Raw genomic sequence first — 19,639 nt, 5'->3', positions numbered from 1 at the left:
TGCAAGCACGCTTTTTCCACTGAGGTTGGATGAGACTAGAGGTCACGGGTTAAGAGTGAAAGGTGAAATGTTTAAGAGGAACACGAGGGGGAACTTTTTTACTCGGAAAGTGGTGAGAGTGTAGAATGAGCTGCGAGCAGAAATAGTGGACGTGGATTCGATTTCAATCATCTAAAAAGAAATTTGGTTCGATACATGGTTGGGAGGGGTGTTGGGGGCTATAGTCCAGGTGCAGGTCAATGAGATTAATACGTTTGTAGTTTGGCATGGACTAGATGGGCTGAAGGGCCTGTTTCTGTGTTATAGTGTTCGATGGCACTATGAGCCACATGGATGAGTAAGGGCCGAATCCAAAGAACAAGAATCTTATGGTAACTAATTTTAAATTCACTTTCATTGAATCAGTTATTGCATATAATAAAAATAATGTTATGTAAACATAATTAATATCATGTTATGTAATAGCACTATTTTATACCTTCTATAATGAAGATAACTACATCAGGAAAAAAAAGAAAAAGCTTGGCATAAAAGAATTACATATTACACTCCAATATACAAGGCATCTTCAGTGACTGGATTACACTTTTGTCTACCTTCTGTGATTAGTACACTTTTTGCTTGTGTAACTACTGGAGCCTTGTATGCCTTGCTGCTGCTGGGAGCCTTTGATTCTTTGCTGGTTTCCCTTCCACTGCTTCCTAGTGAGTCATAAGAGAAAATCATGTTAGCTTATAAATTTCAGATTATTATATCATAATCACAAAAAAATGTTGTGACCCCAGAGTAGCCCAAAATTATTTTACTTTGACAGCAGCTGTTAAATAAGACAAAGAAATGTTTTACGTGCATGATTAAGCATTTTGCATATCAAGTTATAAATGAACATACTGTATATATAGTTGGCCAGGTAATCAAGTTACAATTCTTTTAAATGCAAACAATTCTGATTGATTTGGAAAATAATTAATAATGAATCAACTAATCAAAAGAAAACATATATAGACAATAGAAGTTACAAAACAATCTGATGTTTAAATTTCAAGGTAGGTGAGTGACAGTGATGTTGGTCTGGTGCTTGCCTGCTTCACAAATCACTGTATATCACAGCACTTTTTCCAAAGGTGCAAAGGATGAAGTGCATTCTCGATAAAAAAAATATGCACAGTGCTCTTATGAGACAGAAAGAAATATATTTATATGATTAAGACATAAAACATAAAATATATAACATTATTTATTATCATTGATATTTGAAGGCTGTACATACTATAAAATTTGGATCACGTCTGTTGACTGCTCTATGGATAGTAACACTGCTTCATGTGCAAATTGACAGAAGCTGTCTCTCAAAGAAAACTACAGTGCAAGACATTTTCTTCAATAAAACTTGTTATAAATACTATTTTCCTAGATCTGAAGTGTGAGAGTAAGAGATGTTTGTACATGGCCATATGGACATGATTAAAATTGTTAAGACTTCAGATGCTGACAAAATTAGACTTGAAGCTGATAGAGAAAACAGCCACAAAAGGTGGCTTATAATGTGAGAACTCTCTTCAGGCCTTCAAGTGGTATTTGAATCAGATCATGAGTTGGAAAAAGTCTGCATTAATTTGAAAGTACATAGAACAATCAATACAGAACAGGCACAGGCCATACAGCCCACAATGCAAATCGAGACTGATCCATCTGTCCAGTACGTGGTCTACATCCCTCTGGTCACCACTGTCCATGTACACATCTAAATGTCTCTTAAACAGGCTATTTCATCTGCCTCTACCACCTCCCCTGGAAGAGCAATCCAGATATCCACTACTCTCAGTGGAAGAAAAATTTGCCTCATTAACTTTCCTCCTCTCTCCTGAAAGCTACATCCACTCCATCTGTTCCAAGCCCAGGCACATTTCGGGAAATCTGATCACTTGGCTGTCCTCCCACCTGCATACAGGCAGAGGCTAAAGAGCAAGGCTTCAGAGATCAGGACAACAAAGTTTCGGTCGGGGGGGCGTGGGGGTGTAGGGAATGCTTCAAGTCAGTGGGCTGGGCCATGTTCAATGACTCATCTGTGGATCTGAATGAAAACACCATGGTTGTCACAGACTTTATTATAGCAGTTATAGACGAGTGTGTCCCCTCAAAATCATTCACCAAACTTCCACAGCCCCCGATGACCTTGTGATTCCTGTCTCTGAGGCCAGGAAGAGAGCATCCTGCAAGAGGGTGAACACATAGAAAGCATCTGACCCAGACAGGGTACCTGGCTGAGTACTAAAGACCTGTGCTGATCAACTGGCTGGTGTGTTCACCAACAGCTTTAATCTCTCACTGTGGCAGTCTAAGTACCCACCTGCTTCTAGCAGGCTTCAATTATACAGGTGCCGAAGAACATAGCGACCTGCCTCAATAACTATCATCCACTAGCATTAACATCCACTGTGATGAAGTTCTTCCAGTGGTTGTTGATGAAATATATCAACTCCTGCCTGAGAAACAACTTGGATTTGCTCCAATTTTGCCTACTGTCACAACAGGTTCACAGCAGATGCCATTTCATTGGCTCTTCACTCAACCCTGGAACATCTGGATAGTAAAGATGCATAGATCAGGATGCTCTTTATCGACAACAGCCAGCATTCAGTACCATCATCCTCTCAAAACTAATCAATATGCATCAAGACCTTGGTCTCAATACCTTCTTGAGCAATAGGATGCTCCATTTCCTCACTTGCAGATCCTGGTCAGCTCAGATTGGCAACAATATCTTCTCCACAATCTCCATCAGTACAGGTACACCACGAGGCTGTGTGCTTAGCCCCTCACTGTACTTGCTTTATACTTATGAATGTAAGGCTAAGCACAGCTCCAATGCCATATTTGTTTGCTGAGGACACCATCATCATTGGTCAAATCAAAGGTGGCGATGAATCAGCATATAGGAGGGAGGTTGAAAATCTAGCTGAGTGATGCCACAACAGCCACCTCTCACTCAATGTCAGCAAGACCAAGGAGCTGAATATTGACTTCAGGAGGAGGAAACCAGAGGTCCATGAGTCAGTCCTCATTGGAGGATCGGAAGTGGAGAGGGTCAGCTGCTTTAAATTTCTGGGCCCAGCACATGAGTGCAACTACGAAGAAAGCACGGCAGTGCATATACATCCTTAGAAGTTTGCGAAGATTCAGCAAAACATCTAAAACTTCGACAAACTTCTATAGATGTGTTGGAGGGTATATTAACTGGTTGTATCATGGCCTGGTATGGAAACACAAATGCCCTTGAACGGAAAATTCTACATAATTAGTGGACACAGCCCAGTCCATCATCGGTAAAGCCCTCTCCACTACTCACCACATCTACACAGAGCACTATCACAGGAAAGCAGCATCCATCATCAAGGAACCCCACCACCCTGGCCATGCTCTCTTTTCACTGCTGCCATCAGGATGGTGGTACAGGAGCCTCAGGACCCACAGCACCAGGTTCAGGAACAGTTATTACCACTCAACCATCAGGCTCTTGAACCAGTTGGGATAACTTCACCGAAACGTTCCCACAATTTATGGATTCACTTTCAAGTACTCTTCATCTCATGTTCTCCATATTTATTGCTTACTTATTTATTATTTTTTTCTCTTGTATTTGCATTGTTTGTTGTTTGTCCATCCTGTTGGGTGCAGTCTTTCATTGATTCTATTATGTTTCTTGGATTTTCTGAGTATGCCCGAAAAAAAAAATAAATCTCAGGTTGTACATGGTGAGATACATGTACTTTGATAATAAATTTAACTTGTTTGTTGTATATCACCTTGTTTTCGACATTTCCACCCCAGGAAAAAGACTCTTGACTCTCTACTCCATCTACGCCTCTCATAATTTTATACACTTCTGTCACAACACCTGTCAGCGTCCCACACTCCACAGAAAACTATCCAAGTGTATTCAGCCTTTCCTCCAACAGTCTCAAATCCAGATAACACTTTGATGAATTTCTTCTGCATCCCTTCCAAGTCCTCCACATCGTTCCTGTGGTGTGTGTGGGAACCAGAATGCTCCAAATATGCCTCACCAAAGTTTTAGACAAACGTAACATGACTTCCTGACTGTTTAGTCAACACTCTAATGATAAAACAACTATGTCATACGCCCTCTTCGTTACCCAATTTATGTGCTGCCACAATCAGGGAACAATGGACTTGCCAGAATAATCCTCTGTTAATCAGTAATCGTAATGATCCAAATATTTAATGTACACTTTCTTTTTACATGAACCTCACAGACCAGAAGCATGTTTAGCCTATTCATGGTTGCCCGAAAGCCCATTAAAGTACAGTGCTGCTTATATACTATTAAAAGCAATTCCTAACATTTGGTCTGACTGATTATCTGGAGCGATTTTGATTACCTGAAGTGATACTGATTACCTGACTCAACCAGTTTAGAGGAATTCCGCGAACATAGCACCTTATGAGAGATTAATAAATGAAGTTATGACAATGAGGATGGGAAGAAGTGCTTGACAATGATGGCACTGTCAGCATGTTCTGGGGTCTGGCTTGGTGGACCAGCTGACAACCTCTAATCTGGCAATTTTTTGACATTTGTAAAAATGTAAACAACTCTTACTGCCCCCTCTTCTAGATCCTCCTCTTCCAGTGGAGGAACTCTGTTTTCTGGTGGTGCCTCTTCCACGACCTCTTCCTCGCCTGCTCGTAGGTCCCAATACATTTTCATCAGAGTCTGCAACGTTTTCTTCAATAGTCTCCATGTAATCCATGTCATCATCACTCTGAAATGATGAGACACCTTTTTCTTCAACCCTATGTGCCCTAGTTCGAATGATTGCCTTTAAATAATGGAGGGAAAAATACTGAATCAGAAAAACTATTTACTGCAATGGCACAAAGCAAGAATTAATCAACCAGATCATGACATTTATGTTCAATTTACGTTTAATTCAATTTGAAAATAGCTTAAAAAAAGTTGATTTCACAATTTAATCAAATTTCCAATTAATGTGAAAGCAATTTTGATTACAAATTGAAACAAGTTTCCACATTGTTAAAACTTTGACTTAATTGATCAAAAGTTTATTTAATGCCGTGACTTAGAAAGTAGCCCAGATTGCTGGAGAATGCGGGAAGAGATCTTTGCATTATCCATAAGTACACAGGCCAGCAACAGGTCATTGTAAAAATCTGGATACATACTGCAGCTTACGAAGAGAAAATCAGCCCAGTGAGTGATGTCACGTTGCTCAAATTCAGAAGCAGGGAATGAGAAAAGTGCCAGATATATTATTTGAAGGCTAGAAAAAAATTATACCAATTCAAAACAAAATACATAATACATACTTCTTTAACTTCTTTATCTTCTTCTGCTGTGTTACTTTTTCTCATTTCACGAAATTGCTTTACCTGAAAGTTAAATTGATCAGAGACAAATCAGTCTGTGTGATACATTCCAAAAATGATCAAATCTTTGCCTAGCCCAAAAACCAGACCAGGTATTCTCCCAACATTAAACCAGTCAAGTATTACCTAGATGTTTAACAGATAACTTTAATTATGCAACTTCTGAATCATATTAATCAACTTCATTTACTAATAGGCTTATTATATTAATAGACTTCTAAACATACTAATAAACTGTTTTCTCAGCATTGGAGAAACTGGATAATACAGACAATGCTGTGGACAAAGTATACAGACATTTTGAAGGGCAGAGGGGATGTAGGGGAAGGTAATGGAGTGAGCTGGGAAGATCTGATCAGAGGGGAGAGGAACATGGAAATGACTGATATGAAAAGGAGCAGAGCAGTCTACATGGAGCTTTAAACAAGTTAGAGGAAGAGGCTGGGGAAATCAGAATGCCAGGGACAAAACTAGGAGGACCAAGGAGATAAGAAGAAAACTCAACAAGAATACATCAGTGGGAGTGGTGTCCAATTCCCTGAGGAAGGGGCAGCCATTGGAATCATGCCCAAGTAGTTACAGGTCTAGGAACTCACCTCTCAAAAGTGCACCAGCAGGCTAAACAATTGCAACTGTACATCACATCCAAGCCTGAAAATGCCAACACCTGATATGCCTGCCTGCACAATGTCAGCACTGTTGTTTTGACAACAGTCATAAGAGAAAATCAAAACTCCACACAATTTTCCCTATAAAGAACTCAAAGACCAACAGAGCAAAAACCACATATCACATGTGAAACCAGCCAATGTGGCACCTCCTGCATTTTGCCAGAAAGGTAATATTTCATGGGATTCCTAGATAGTGAAAGCAGACTGGCAATGAAATTACAATGAGTATCAAACTAAATTAGATCATATCACCACCTAATACCTATACACTTTAAATTCATCAGAAGTTGCAGATTACCAATCAGAGTGAAAGCTCTCCCTAGATTTGCCAGCATTCTCAGTATAATTCAATAGGCAATGCATTTATCAGCATTCATTGTGACAGTAATGAGATGTGCATCACAGTTTAAGCAATACGGAGTCAACCCTGTCCTCTAGTGCCATCTTTGTGGAGTTGGCACATTCCCCGTTTGAAAGTCTGGGTTTCTTCCAGTCCTCCTGTTTCTTCCCATATCCCACAGAAGTCCAACTTGATTGATTAATTAACTAAAGTTATAGGAGTAATAGGATCTGAGGGAATTTGATAGGAATAGGGGGGCAATAAAATGGGATGTGTCACATTGTTCTGAACTGATCCTTATTGGGCTGAAGGACCTGTAACCTTGTTGACTATCTTTGATTCTAACAATAACCCAATCTGGAAAAATTTGGCAGATATTCTAACTCCATTTGACTAATTCTGCTGACCCTATACACACATTTTACTGCAAATTTTCAGAATCATTTGTACATTTTACCTATAAATGAACCTGGGGACAGTAAGTTGGCAGGGTCTCTCTATGACTAAAGTGACTTCAGAATGGCATGCCTACAGAAGTAGGAATGTCAGTCCTCTGTGTCGGCCTCAAATCAGAGCCTCTAAACAAATGGATTTATAGTTGTGGGTCAAACATAAAATGCAAAAGGAGACCAGGATTATTCCTAGTTGGATCCAAATAATGCTGTAGATCAGGTAAGGTGATCTATCAGGGGTGCTCTGAAAACTTTTCAGTACAATTCAATTGGATATTGCTCTTTTGCAGTTTTTTTCTGTTAATCACTACATAATGTAATATTTATATTTAACAACTGCTCTAATATCTTGGAGAAGGTTCAGGAGCTTGAAGACTCGTATGGCCAGATTTGGGAACACCTTCTTTCCAACTGTGATAAGACTGCTGAACGGATCCTCACCCGGATCTGGGCCATACCTTCCAAATATCCGGACATGCCTCTCGGTTTTTTTGCACTAACTTACTTCCCATTTTTCTATTTTCTATTTATGATTTATAATTTAAATTTTTAATACTTACTTATTTTTAATATTTAATATTTGTAATCCAGGGAGTGTGAAGCGCAGAATCAAATATTGCTGTGATGATTGTACGTTCTAGTACCAATTGTTTGGCAACAATAAAGTATGAAGTAAAAGGTCATGAGCAAAAGGACTGTTTGTTTTACCAGTTACAAAGCTCACTTGCATCATCTACTGGCACAGTCAGGTTACTACAACCTCCCTCAATGATTATTCTCCATGAAATTGAGCAATATTGGTATTGCTTTCTGATCACAGATACCACATTTGATTCCTATCCTGTCTTTATTCAAAATCTACTTAACTAACTGTGCACCAGACACACTGGACAATAACCAGGAACTGGAGGCACCACCAATCTTAGATCCAAGTAATTTATTGCAGAGTAATGTTTCTTTAGGAAGCTAAAGGCATAGTTTCTTTTATTGCTATCAACTTATATAAAAAAAAATTAAACTGAAAATTATTAGTTTTCCAATCATATACCTCTGAAGTAGAGCTTTTCCCACGTTGTTATGGCTCTTGTCTCAACTCCATATGACTGAAGGGTTATAAATTCTGGTGCAAAACTTTCTGAGACATCCATAATCAGACTCTGTGTTTCAAATTCTCTTACAAAACTGCAAAACTGATCACTAACTGATCACTCTTTTCTTCCTTCAGTTAGTCCTGACGAAGGGTCTCAGCCTGAAACATCGACTGTACCTCTTCCTAGAGATGCTGCCTGGCCTGCTGCGTTCACCAGCAACTTTGATGTGTGTTGCTTGAATTTCCAGCATCTGCAGAATTGCTCGTGTTTGCGTTTTTAAAAAAACTGATCACTAATCCAGGATCATGTTGGTACCAAAAGTAAACCCAACTTGATTTAATTCATTTCAAACTACATTCTTAAATGCCTCTCTCTCAACTGACATGAACCTACTGCCTTGTTATTGCAATGGAGAGTATCCATTTAGTTATCTCTGCTGTTATTCCCATCAAGCTAAATCTCCAAGGCTTCCCATCCTAGTTCTGATGTACTCTCTGTTTCTTTCTTATATGAGCTCATTTTCTCTTTTAAGCTGATGTTATCCTTGGGACACTGCTACCTTATAGTGTTCCAGACAAGGTCTCATGAATGCCCTAATGAAGCACAACCTCCCTACTTTTGCATTCAAGTCCCAAGCAATAAACAGTAATAATTCGTTAGTTTTCGAAACTTTATGTGGTACCTGAGTACTCACCCTTTGTGAATCATGCACTAGAATTGGAAATCCTTCTGCACCTCAGAGTATTATCATTAGTTACATTTTTAAAAAAATAGTTCCTGCAAAAAAGCTGGAGCTTCACATTTTTCCACTTGTTAAAGATTTTCTGGAGCCAATCATGAAACAATCTGGATTGCAACTTGTCTGGTATTTTGAACTGCTGCACAATCAGTTAATGTGCTCTTCATGAAGGCACCTCTTAGCTTGAGAGGAAAATTATTAAAATTAAATAAGGGCAATTGTAGGGGCATCAAAATATCTAAAACTGAACTGAACAATTAATTTAAGGGATCAGTGAATTTCAATGAAATGGCAGAGGGTCTTTCAGAACTCACAGAACATAAACACTCCAACAGGAAAGATAATTCCATGGGATGACCCATCATATGATGTTAGGTCTGACATGGAAATACCAATGCCCTTGAACAGAAAATCCTACAAAAAGTAGTGGACACAGCTCAGTCCATTATGGGTGAAGCCCTCCCCACAATTGAGCACAACTACACAAAGAAAGGTCACGAGAAAGCAGCGTTCATCATCCGGGAGCCCCACCACCCAGGCTATGCTCTCTTCTCACTGCTGTCATCAGGAAGGTGGTACAGGAGCTTCAGGACTCAGACCACCAGGTTCAGGACCCGTTATTACCCCTCTACCATCAGGCCGTTGAACCAAAAGGGATAACTTCATTTGCCCCATTACTAAACTGTTCCCACAACCTACGGACTCACTCATATTTGTTGCTTATTTATTCATTATTATTTCTTTACTTTTGTATTTGCAGTTTGCTGTCTTTTGCATATTGGTTGTTTGTCTGCCCTGTTGGGTGCAGTCCTTCATTGATTCTATTATGGTTCTTGGATTTACTGAGTATGCTCGCAAGAAAATGACTTTCAGGGTTGTATATGGTGATATATACGTTTGTATGTATTTTGATAATAAATTTCTTTGAACTTTGAAGTAGCATCAAGCTTAAAAGAAATGGGATTGGGCAAAGTGAGACAGTGGATCAAAAGATCAGATGGAATACAAAATTGACTATAAGAGTGAAGAAAAGAATTAAGAATATGAGATAAATCTAGCCTTAAATACAACACAGATAGCAAAAGTTTCTATTGATGTTAAAGTTATGTTTAATCCTATAGAGAATGAGAATGGAAAATTAATAATGAACATCAAGTAGATAGCAGATGAATTAAACGGGTATTTTAAAGTAAAAGATTCAAAGTAACATCCCAGAAGTAGCATGGAAACGGAAGACAGGTAGGCAGTTCAGAAAATTTAAATCAGAGTAGCACTAAGCAACTAGTGCAGTAGTCTACATGAATATCTCTTCTCCGTACCTCTGTATCACTCTTATCCACTCAACTTTTGGCAGAGTGGATTCAGACATAGCTTCCTTTCACAATCTATTATCTCCAGAGGGTCCACAAACCTTTATACCTCTGCCCCACATATTCCAAATTCACCAGGGATCCACCTTCTGACCACTTCTCATCTGCAGACACGTCAGTTTTCATTTTCAAAATGAAGACGGCAAGCTCTACTCTCCAAAGTCCCTTATAATTGCCTGCCCAACGTTCTGTCACAATACATATTTTACAACCTATTGGCTCCTTCTACAAATATAGAGAATTTTGAACAATTAAAACCAATGCACCTTGTCACAATGCTACAATAACATCCAAGTAAAAATTGAAGGCATAGAAAGGCATAAAATCTGCAAACTTTATTTTTCTCCAAAAAAATCTCAGGCTCAAGCTGTTTGCAACCACAGCATTCATTGCAAACCTTACTTCAAACTCCATATTCTCTAATATAAGTTACATATAGTTTCATAACCTTCCACATCTCTAACCTTGCTTTATCAAATTTTCTGCAGAAAGCTGGAACATACCAGTTTCAAATCTATTTATGCTCTTAACCCATTTCTTCATTGTCTTCCAATGGCTTCTTGTCACCAAAAACTCATTCATTGTATTCATATGTATTTGATTTTCTGAACCATTACTCTGTTGGATCAGATTACAGACACTACACTTCTTTCTCAGTCTTCTTTCCTCACCAATATGCCCTATTTCCCAGCTTTTTCACTTTCACCACCATTGGCAGCTATACCTTCAGCTTCCTCAGCTGTAAACAGTGGAATTCTCTTCCTAAACTTCTTCGTAGCCCTCACTTTCTGTAAGACCCAGATTAATAACATAACACTCCACTGAACAAGATGTTGCTGATTTTCTGTGATTCAGGTTACATTTAGTTCACTTATGTTTACTTTGGGATATTTGTCTAAATTGTTGCATTAAAAAATGCAAACCAGCATTTTCTAGTGCAGATTGTTATGGTAAAGCAACAGGACTACTTACTACTTCATCAATCTTGTCCTCGATACCATCAATATGACGCTCTTTCAAAAACTGTTGAGTCTTTTCCAATTGTAATTTTACGATGATATCAATAGCATCTTTTTCTTCCTTGTCAACAAACTCTTGCACTGCTTCTCCCATGCTCCTTTCCGTTAGCAGTGACAATTGGATACTCTGCAGTGGAGGAAGGGTAACGTAAAAATACATTTAAAGTTTAAAAAAACAAACAGAATCAGGTTTATTATCACTGACATATGTCATGGAATTCGTTGTCTTGCAACAACTGTTATGATTAGAACTGAGAGAGAGGAAAATGTTGCACAAAGAAATGAACAAACATGGTATTTGTGAACTTCTGGAAATAGACAAATGAAAGTTTAAAGAACAATTGGAGGGAAACTTCAAATTGCTCTGCATTACTTGTCTTTAACTCACATAAATAAGAAAAGCTGCACCTGTGCACCAAAAAGCAGCACAGTGACTTTAAGCAGTTGGATAAGTAAGCTTGCTCCACAATGTTGCCATACCATGGGATTAAAAAAACATTTTTGTGACAGTCAGGCACTCCAGTTAATAAACGTGGAAACAATTCAGAAAGAAGCCCTGAATGTTCAAATTATTACCCCTTCTAAGAGATGGGCTAGAACATAACTTCACAGGAGTTACTGAGATTCAATTTTTTTTACTTTACCCAGTGATGCTCATAACATTGTCCTTGGCTTTTGGGATTTCAACAGATAGATACATCCCAGCAGCCTGCAGACATCCCACCTCTCCTGGAAGTTCCGGGAGTCTCCCACATATTGTGACGAGAATATACATAGATTAAGATGTTAGCTGTCCTGTGCTGGCACCAGTGGGATCAGCAGTTGGTCTGCCACCTGTCTTCAGGAGAAAGAGAGATAAAGAAAACAATGGAGCAGCATTTGGAGATGTTAATGAAGGGACGGGAAAGTTTAACGGAAGGAGAGCTGTCAAGATCGGCTCCCCCTTTGAACCCTGAACTGTTTGAAGTGATGGACAGGCGATACCCCAGCAGGAGGATAAAAAGGGACAGGTTCGCTAAGGCAACACACATGACACCCCGAGGTAATGAGACCCTGGAAGTGGTGCGTCTCCCACAAGTTGGTGGGAGGTTTTGGACGGCTGGTCGCGGGACAAGCCATAGACGCACAGGGTGGAAAGGCACGATTGGCGGGAACCTGGTGTGTGTCCACCCTTGCCTGGGTGCCAGGTTCACCGCAGAGAAACGATCGTATCTGGAAACGAAGGGGTCACAGTCGGTGACCTCAGATGACATCACAAAGGGCTCGCCCGAAAGCTGATTGCGAAGAATATCGAAGGTCTGTGCGGAAGCCGTTTGAATATTCATTCGTTTTGCTCTCTCTCTCCTTCCCCCCACTGTCCATCTCCCACGGCAGCGATTACTGCGAACTGAACTGAACTAAATTGAACTGAACTTTGCATCACTTTGAAACTGGTCATTTACCCCTAGACAACGATAGAGCTTGATTGATCCTGTTATCTTAATTCTGTGTACATGTGTGTTTATCATTGCTGAACTGTTGCATTTATTATCCTTTTGATTAGAGTACTGTGTTGCTTGTTTCTTTAATAAAACTTTCTTAGTTCTAGTAATCCAAACTCCAACTGAGTGATCCATTTCTGCTGGTTTGGCAATCCAGTTACGGGGTATGTAACAATATTAATAGTGGCTCCCTTACGCCCGCAAATTATATACAATGTCCCAGAAATTGATTTTTTTGAGAGCGAGCGTGAGAGAGCGCGCGAGTGAGCGCAAGAGCGAAAAAGCCAGCGAGAGAGCAAGCTCAAGAAAGCAAGCACGAGAGCGAGCGCAAGTGAGAGCGACCACGAGAGAGTGAGAGCAAGAGCGAGAAAGCAAGTGCGAGAGACCACGAGAGCGCGCGAAAGCGAGAAAGCAAGTGCGAGAGAGCGAGCGCGAGTGAGAGCGACAAGAGAGCGCACAAGAGAGCAAGTGTGAGCAACGAGCGAGAGAACGTGCGTGCAAGAGGAGAGAGCAAGAGTGAGAGAGTTCCAAAAGAAGTCAGAGTGGCAGAGTGTTCCAAAAAAAATATAAAACGTACGTCACCCCAGACGACACTAAAGTGTACCCCTGCCTAATAGGGGTCAAAATAATGACAGTGTTGCTCACTGCACTGTTTGCAACAGTGACTTTTCTATTGCCCATGGTGGGTTAAGACTGTAAAAGACATGTTGAGGTGAGTTTAACAGGTGTCATTGGTTCATTAGCATAGCTAACGTTATTTAAACTAGCTGGCTAGCTGCTAAGGAGCTACTCTATTGCAGACATTCCACCTCTCCCGGAAGTTCTGGGAGTCTCCCGCATATTGATAGTGCTACCTCCCTGAAATGAGTTTTTGCAGGGTGGGATGTCTGAGCCTGTATTAATGTAGGCAAGGAGGGAGCCTGAGACAAATATCATTTTCAATCGAAGCTAGGAGGAGATTACCTTGAAAGACATCAGCATCACTGAAAAGTGTTATATCTGACCTCAATGGTTCAAATAGAAATAAATCTCAAACCTTTCATCTGTATGGATTTTCTAAAAAACGAGAGCCTACAAATTAACTCCTCTGTACAGGGTGCCTGAGCCAATTTTGTGAGAGCTCCTCAGATGATAGTCTGACACCAGAGTCCCAAGTTGTTATTTACAGAATAAGCCTTGAAGTGGAAATTTGCTGTTTCATCAATAATCCCCCACCATTGCAAATAAAGAATATCACAAAGGGAGAGAGGAAAGCATGAATGTGTAGCAATTAATGATGCTGCCTCAGTTTCTGAAACTCAAGTTCGATCCTGACCAGGGATGGTATGTGGAGTTTGCATGTTCTCCCGGCGAGAGCTTTCATCAGGTGCTCCAAATTGCTCCCATTTCCCAAAGATATGCTGGAAAATCAATTGGCTAAGTAAAATATCCCTTAATATATTTAAGTGGCGAGAAGAATTGAGAAAGATTTGAGAGACATGTGAGAGCAACAGGGAAATAAGGAAAGTGAGTGAGACTAATGAGACTACTCTACTGAAAACTAACATAGACATAATTAAAACAATAACCTTTCTCAGTGTTGTGCTAAGTGATGGGGTACATATAGTAGTGGAGGAGGATGGGGTGTCTCACAGGGGAAAAAGGGGATACTTAGGGAAATGGCAAAGAGAAGCAAAAATATAAAAGGGAGAAAGCGATTAGGGACAAGGAAAGAAGATCTAAGGTGCACAGCTTAGAGGCAATCAGTGAATATATTATTATAGGCAGAGTGATACCAATGGATGAATGAGGAGAAGGAGGAAAAGGGATGAAATGAGGCAAGAAGGCATCAGTCAAGAAGATGGCTAAGGGTGAATGGGAAGACAGATGGTTATCTCTAACTCCCCAGCACTGGCCCAGAAGAAAGGGTACCTTTTAAATAATGCTGATGCAGTCCACAACATTCTAAAGACAGCCTTAATGTGCAAATCGCAAATCTCATGTCATTTTTATGACTCTATTACACTCAAATCAAAATGCATGCTGCGCAGCATTTCATGTATTGTGCACGTTCAAGAATACCCATACGCTGGTACCTTATAAGTAAAAGGATCAGCCTTCCTTTACACATCAGCTACAACCATATTAATTACCCGATTACATCGCACATGAAAGCACTGCTGTTGTTAAAGATTTGATATTTGTTTTTGTAACTTACCAGACAGGATTGATAATATGCAGTGAAGATTTTATATTAAATGTGAAATGAAATAGCAAATTGCCAAATATATTTGTTAAGGCAGCTGAAGTAAAGCTTCAGTATTCTAGTGGATTGTTCTAATACAAAGTGAGTTGATCACCTGTTCTACCTATTGGCATGTAAATACTCTACAAGCTAAGAACATGGAGAATAATTCTGATTATAACCAATCATAGATTGTCAAATACTATCAAGGTTGACATGATGGAGATGAAATAAAGAAAAAAAACGACTGCTCTCTATGATACTGGAGGTCTATTTAATACAACCAAAATGCTGAACACTGAATCCTTTGCCTCATTTTTTCCCCACCAAAAATACACAAATTAAATAGAACGTGCCAAGGACACAGATGAATTGACAAGACTTCCCAGTCATCTGTCATCTCTGAAAAAAAAACCTCACCACAAAAATCTAGCAATATTCTTGGAAAGGGACTTATACTGAATCCTGCTACTGTAATGCTTAAAAATGCTGAATACTCATGTTAAAATAGTTGAAATACCACACAATTTCAAAAATAGCTTAAATCCATTAATTTTAAAATACTAATGCAGGAAAATAACAACGCACATACATAAAACTGAGTTTTTGGGATTGTAAATAGTAATGGCTTGGTACATCTCTAGAAGTTCACGAATGGACTATGTAACAGCAAAAAAAACCTTCACAAATCCATCGCAGCAGCTGCAGAATTTGAAGACAATATACTAATACAGAAAAAATTGATGAAAAGCAGCCTATATTTGTATCTATATTGTTCTTGCTCTTTGCACAAAAAAAATCGGTTTTTCATCACCTTTACATGTATCTAAAACAACCGAACAAAAACAATGTAATTTCACAAGTATTAACTGCAAAAGGCCATCAACAAAAAATGGATTTTTTAAAAAATCAGTGGGATTAACTCTAATCGTTTTAAAATAGACTATTACTTTAAGGCAGATAAAGAAAACTATATCTTAGGGATTCACTTAATGAAATTCAAAAATGTTTTTTTAAACATTCTATAACTTGCTATGAAGGTATATTTATAATTGACAGAGTATCAAAATGAGATTAACTTACTTTTTCGGCCGTCTCAAAATACTGTTTCACTAGGTCCTCCACTCTTAATGTCATCCCTTCTAAAGATGTACTTGTAATTTTCTCAAAATTAATCTCTGTATCTGCTGCAAAATCAAAATAAAACATTGTCAAACTCCATCACTCTCTTTCCATGAATAGCCCTCCATAAAACAAAGCCACTACCTTGAGAGGAAAAAGAGTTAAGACTACAACTACTTTCATGCCAAACAGAAATAAAACAATGATAATAAATCTGATTAACTGTAATTAAGATAACTGCAAGGCTTATAGAGCTCTGCATTAAGAATAAGTAGAACAGCAAAGTTGAACAAAGAAAAGGTGGGCAACTAACCACAGATTATTTGAAATTATTGGCCAGTTTATGCTGTTCCATTGTTTATTTCATATGATCAACACCCAACCTTTCATTTCTTTTCTTTTCAATTGTTCTATTTCTCTATGAAATACAAGTTCTTCTGGTAAGATGGCGGTGGGTTCGAATACAGCAGCTTCTCGGGGGCCAACCGAAGTTGCACTTTTCTTTATAAAATATGTTTTTTAGTTTAATCGTTAAACTATACTGCACTCTAAGAATAATGGGTTCAGTGGATGGACTGGGAGAAGGCGGCGCTGGCCGACAGGCCGGGAGAGGGTGGCGCTGGCCGACAGGCTGAGAAAAGGCAAAGCTGGCTGACGAGCAAGAGAGGACTTCATGGGAGCTGACTGTGTTGCTGCTGCCTGCTACTCAGAGTTGGTGCACAAAAGCAGCGTGCAGTGTAACTGTGACTGACTTGGGTGTTTCTCTTGCAATTTTAAGACCCTGTTGGATGTTGATAATGTGAGATGCCGCAGACCTGTTTCCCTTGTTTGGTGGCTAGACAGGTGACAAGGCAGCAGCGTGGCCTAGGTTGTAGCGAGGACCAGGCCTCAAGCACGCTTGCCTGTTGCTGCAGTCTAAGTGAGACGATGCTGGAGGCGATATGGCGTGCAGTCTGTGTTCAGTTGGGAGCTGGCCTCTCCTGTTGGTGCTGCCCTCCAGTGTTCGACTGGTGGAAGGACAGGCTAGATTGCCAGGAGCTGTACCATCAATTTGCATGTCGCTTAGGAACTTGGTCCATACATGTGTTTTCTTACGTAACAATATGTGTGTTTGTTTTCTCTCACACTATTTTGAAAATACGTTAGGCACTTGGGCCCCAGAGGAACACTGTCTCGTTCGACAGTATCCATGTATGATAATAAAACTTGATCTGATTTGAGTGTTACCATTCTCCAATCTATCTTCTCATCATCAAAAATTAAATATCACAACGATCCTTCCTCAAGTTTGAATATTCAAAAGACCGTAAAACTATTAGAATAAGTGTTACATTTTTCTTGCTTTTCAATCTCAATGTACTGCTTTTTCTTCCCACTCTATTTCACTTTTGATAATTTGTCATTGAATTATCTCGTTTCTTAAGTTTATTTCTACCTCATTCAGTGTCATTATTTAAAATTACCAATTGTTAACTTTGCAGAGGTGTCCAAAAAGCCAAATATATTAATACAAGTAGGAAAGATGCCTTGTGTATTATGTTCCTGTTCAGCAGATGTTTGAAAATTTTTAAAAATAATGTACCAAGCTCCAAGACATGACACCATCAGCATGGTGCCAGACAGAAACCAGGAGGCTTTACTTAAGAACAAGCTGTCAAGATAACAACATAACTTGAACCATGTGCAAATCTTCATGCTGCCAGTATGAGCCAAAACATTCATCTTCATCCCAAAAATGGTAATACATTCTACAGCGCAGACCCTTAATTTTTTTTTTTATTTTTCCAATTGCTAACATGTGGATGTCTAAGAATGAAATTAATGAAAGTAGGAATCTATTAAAATCAAGAGATGCAGACTCTGGTTAATTGAAATAAAAATATAAAATTCAAGAAACATTCAGCAAATTAGGCAACATCTGTGGAAAGAAAAATTTAATAGCTCAGGATTGAAAACTAGAAACTAGGAAACAAGTTAGTTTTCAGTAGCAGAGGAAGTAGGAAAGGGATATATAGAACAAAGGGAATATCTCCGATAGGATGAAGTTAAATGTAATAATGTCAGATTGTTTTAGCAATTAGGATCAGAATATGCTTCTTGTGTAAAATTTGCTAACTCAGGTGTTCACAGCATACCAATCAAAAAAGGAAAACACAACCAAAATATTGACTGACAAAAATGGCCAGTTCTATCACCTTAATTTGGAGAATTTGGTATTGGGTTCTATGGCCAGAATGTGCTATGACAGAAGATGGGGTGTTGTCTCTCAAGCATATGATGTGCCTCAATGTAAAAGTGTAGGAAGCCAGAGACAGAGGTGAGAGTAGGAGTGGATGGAGAATTAAAGTGACAGGAAAATAGAATCTTCAGGAAACCCGTTGTCTACACTTGAGAAAGCAAATGGAAGTGCTCTCCAAAATGATCACCAATCTACTTTGGAGAGGTCATATGCAAAGGAGACCACAATGAGCACCAAATGCAGTAAATTAGACATATTACCAAGATTAATTTTGCAATTTGATTACAATAAGCCATTACAAGCATTAAAGTAGAGGTGGAAAACAAGACATGCACCCAATGCCGATAAAGGAAAATACAAAAAAAACAAATGAATAGCGATTCTAAAGCCTAACTTCAAAACCCAACACAACGGTTTAAAAATTGGATTTGATGAAAGAAAGAACTAGATAAATTGCTATCAGTAAAAGTGTTACTTAATCAGAACACATTCCATTCAACTCAATAAAGCGTTACTAAGGTAAGCAGTCATGGCATTTATTGCCAAATCTGTCCATCAAGTCTCAGTGAAATGCCATGTTATCTTAGTTTTATTGTTGAGATCTAGAAAAACTTAAGAAATTCAATTCCTCAATGAAGTGTCTTAATATTGTTGATCAAGCAACTAACAACTGAAATTGCCATAACATGTCTTTAAAAGGAGATTACCACACAACCCAATTCATTTGGATTAAGTACAGTCAGCAGATTGATGCCAATTTTTTGATATAGAACATAGAAATCTTCAGCACATTCCAGGCCCTTCGGCCCACGATGTTGTGACAACCATGTAACCTACTCTAGAAACTGCCTAAAATTAACCTACTGCATAGCCCTCTATTTTTCTAAGCTCCATGTACCTATCCAGGAGTCTCTTAAAAGACCCTATTGTATCCGCCTCCACCACCATTGCCGGCAGTGCATTCCACTCACCCACCACTCTGTGTGAAAAACTTACTCCTGACATCCGCTCCGTATCTGCTTCCAAGCAGCTTAAAACTATGCCCCCTTGTGTTAGCCACTTCAGCCCTGGGAGAAAGCTTCTGGCTATCCACACAATCAATGTCTCTCATCATCTTGTACAACTCTATTAGGTCACCTCTCAACCTCTGTCGCTCCAAGGTAAAAAGGCCAAATTCACTATATTGACTCTTTTAGTTTTAAGCCTCTAAACTATTCCCAAACTCCTCCACTAACAGAAATATGAACTCCTCCTTAAAGTCTCAGAGAAGATTCTGCAACCCGATTGGATAAGGTTCTTCACCTTGACCAGAGGATATGTAGTGCCTTGTAAAAGTATTCTGCCCTCAACCCCTTGTTCACATAAATGAGCATTACAACCAGAGATTTTGATCAATTTAATTGAGTTGATATTTGTGAATCACATGCTCCCCCTCACCACAGTAGAGCCCAAAAAACAAGGAAAATAGTAAAGCATGAA

General features: G+C 39.1%; 1 protein-coding gene across 1 annotated transcript in view; it reads right to left on the bottom strand.

Moving 5' to 3' along the window:
• The window catches only part of mre11a (MRE11 homolog A, double strand break repair nuclease), a 72,668-nt gene that overhangs the window by 22,029 nt on the left and 31,000 nt on the right, over window positions 1-19,639 (bottom strand). The window contains exons 11-15 of the mRNA XM_063053841.1: window positions 15,883-15,986; window positions 11,048-11,221; window positions 5,353-5,415; window positions 4,625-4,844; window positions 597-701 (exon numbers count right to left, since the gene is read on the bottom strand). Coding sequence (XP_062909911.1) covers window positions 597-701; window positions 4,625-4,844; window positions 5,353-5,415; window positions 11,048-11,221; window positions 15,883-15,986 — 666 coding nt within the window. The remainder of the gene's footprint in view (window positions 1-596; window positions 702-4,624; window positions 4,845-5,352; window positions 5,416-11,047; window positions 11,222-15,882; window positions 15,987-19,639) is intronic.

The sequence above is a fragment of the Mobula hypostoma genome, chromosome 7, assembly GCF_963921235.1.
Source record: "Mobula hypostoma chromosome 7, sMobHyp1.1, whole genome shotgun sequence".
Lineage (NCBI taxonomy): Eukaryota > Metazoa > Chordata > Chondrichthyes > Myliobatiformes > Myliobatidae > Mobula > Mobula hypostoma.
The sequence above is the reverse complement of the archived record's forward strand: the minus strand, read 5'-3'. Positions and strand labels throughout refer to the sequence as shown.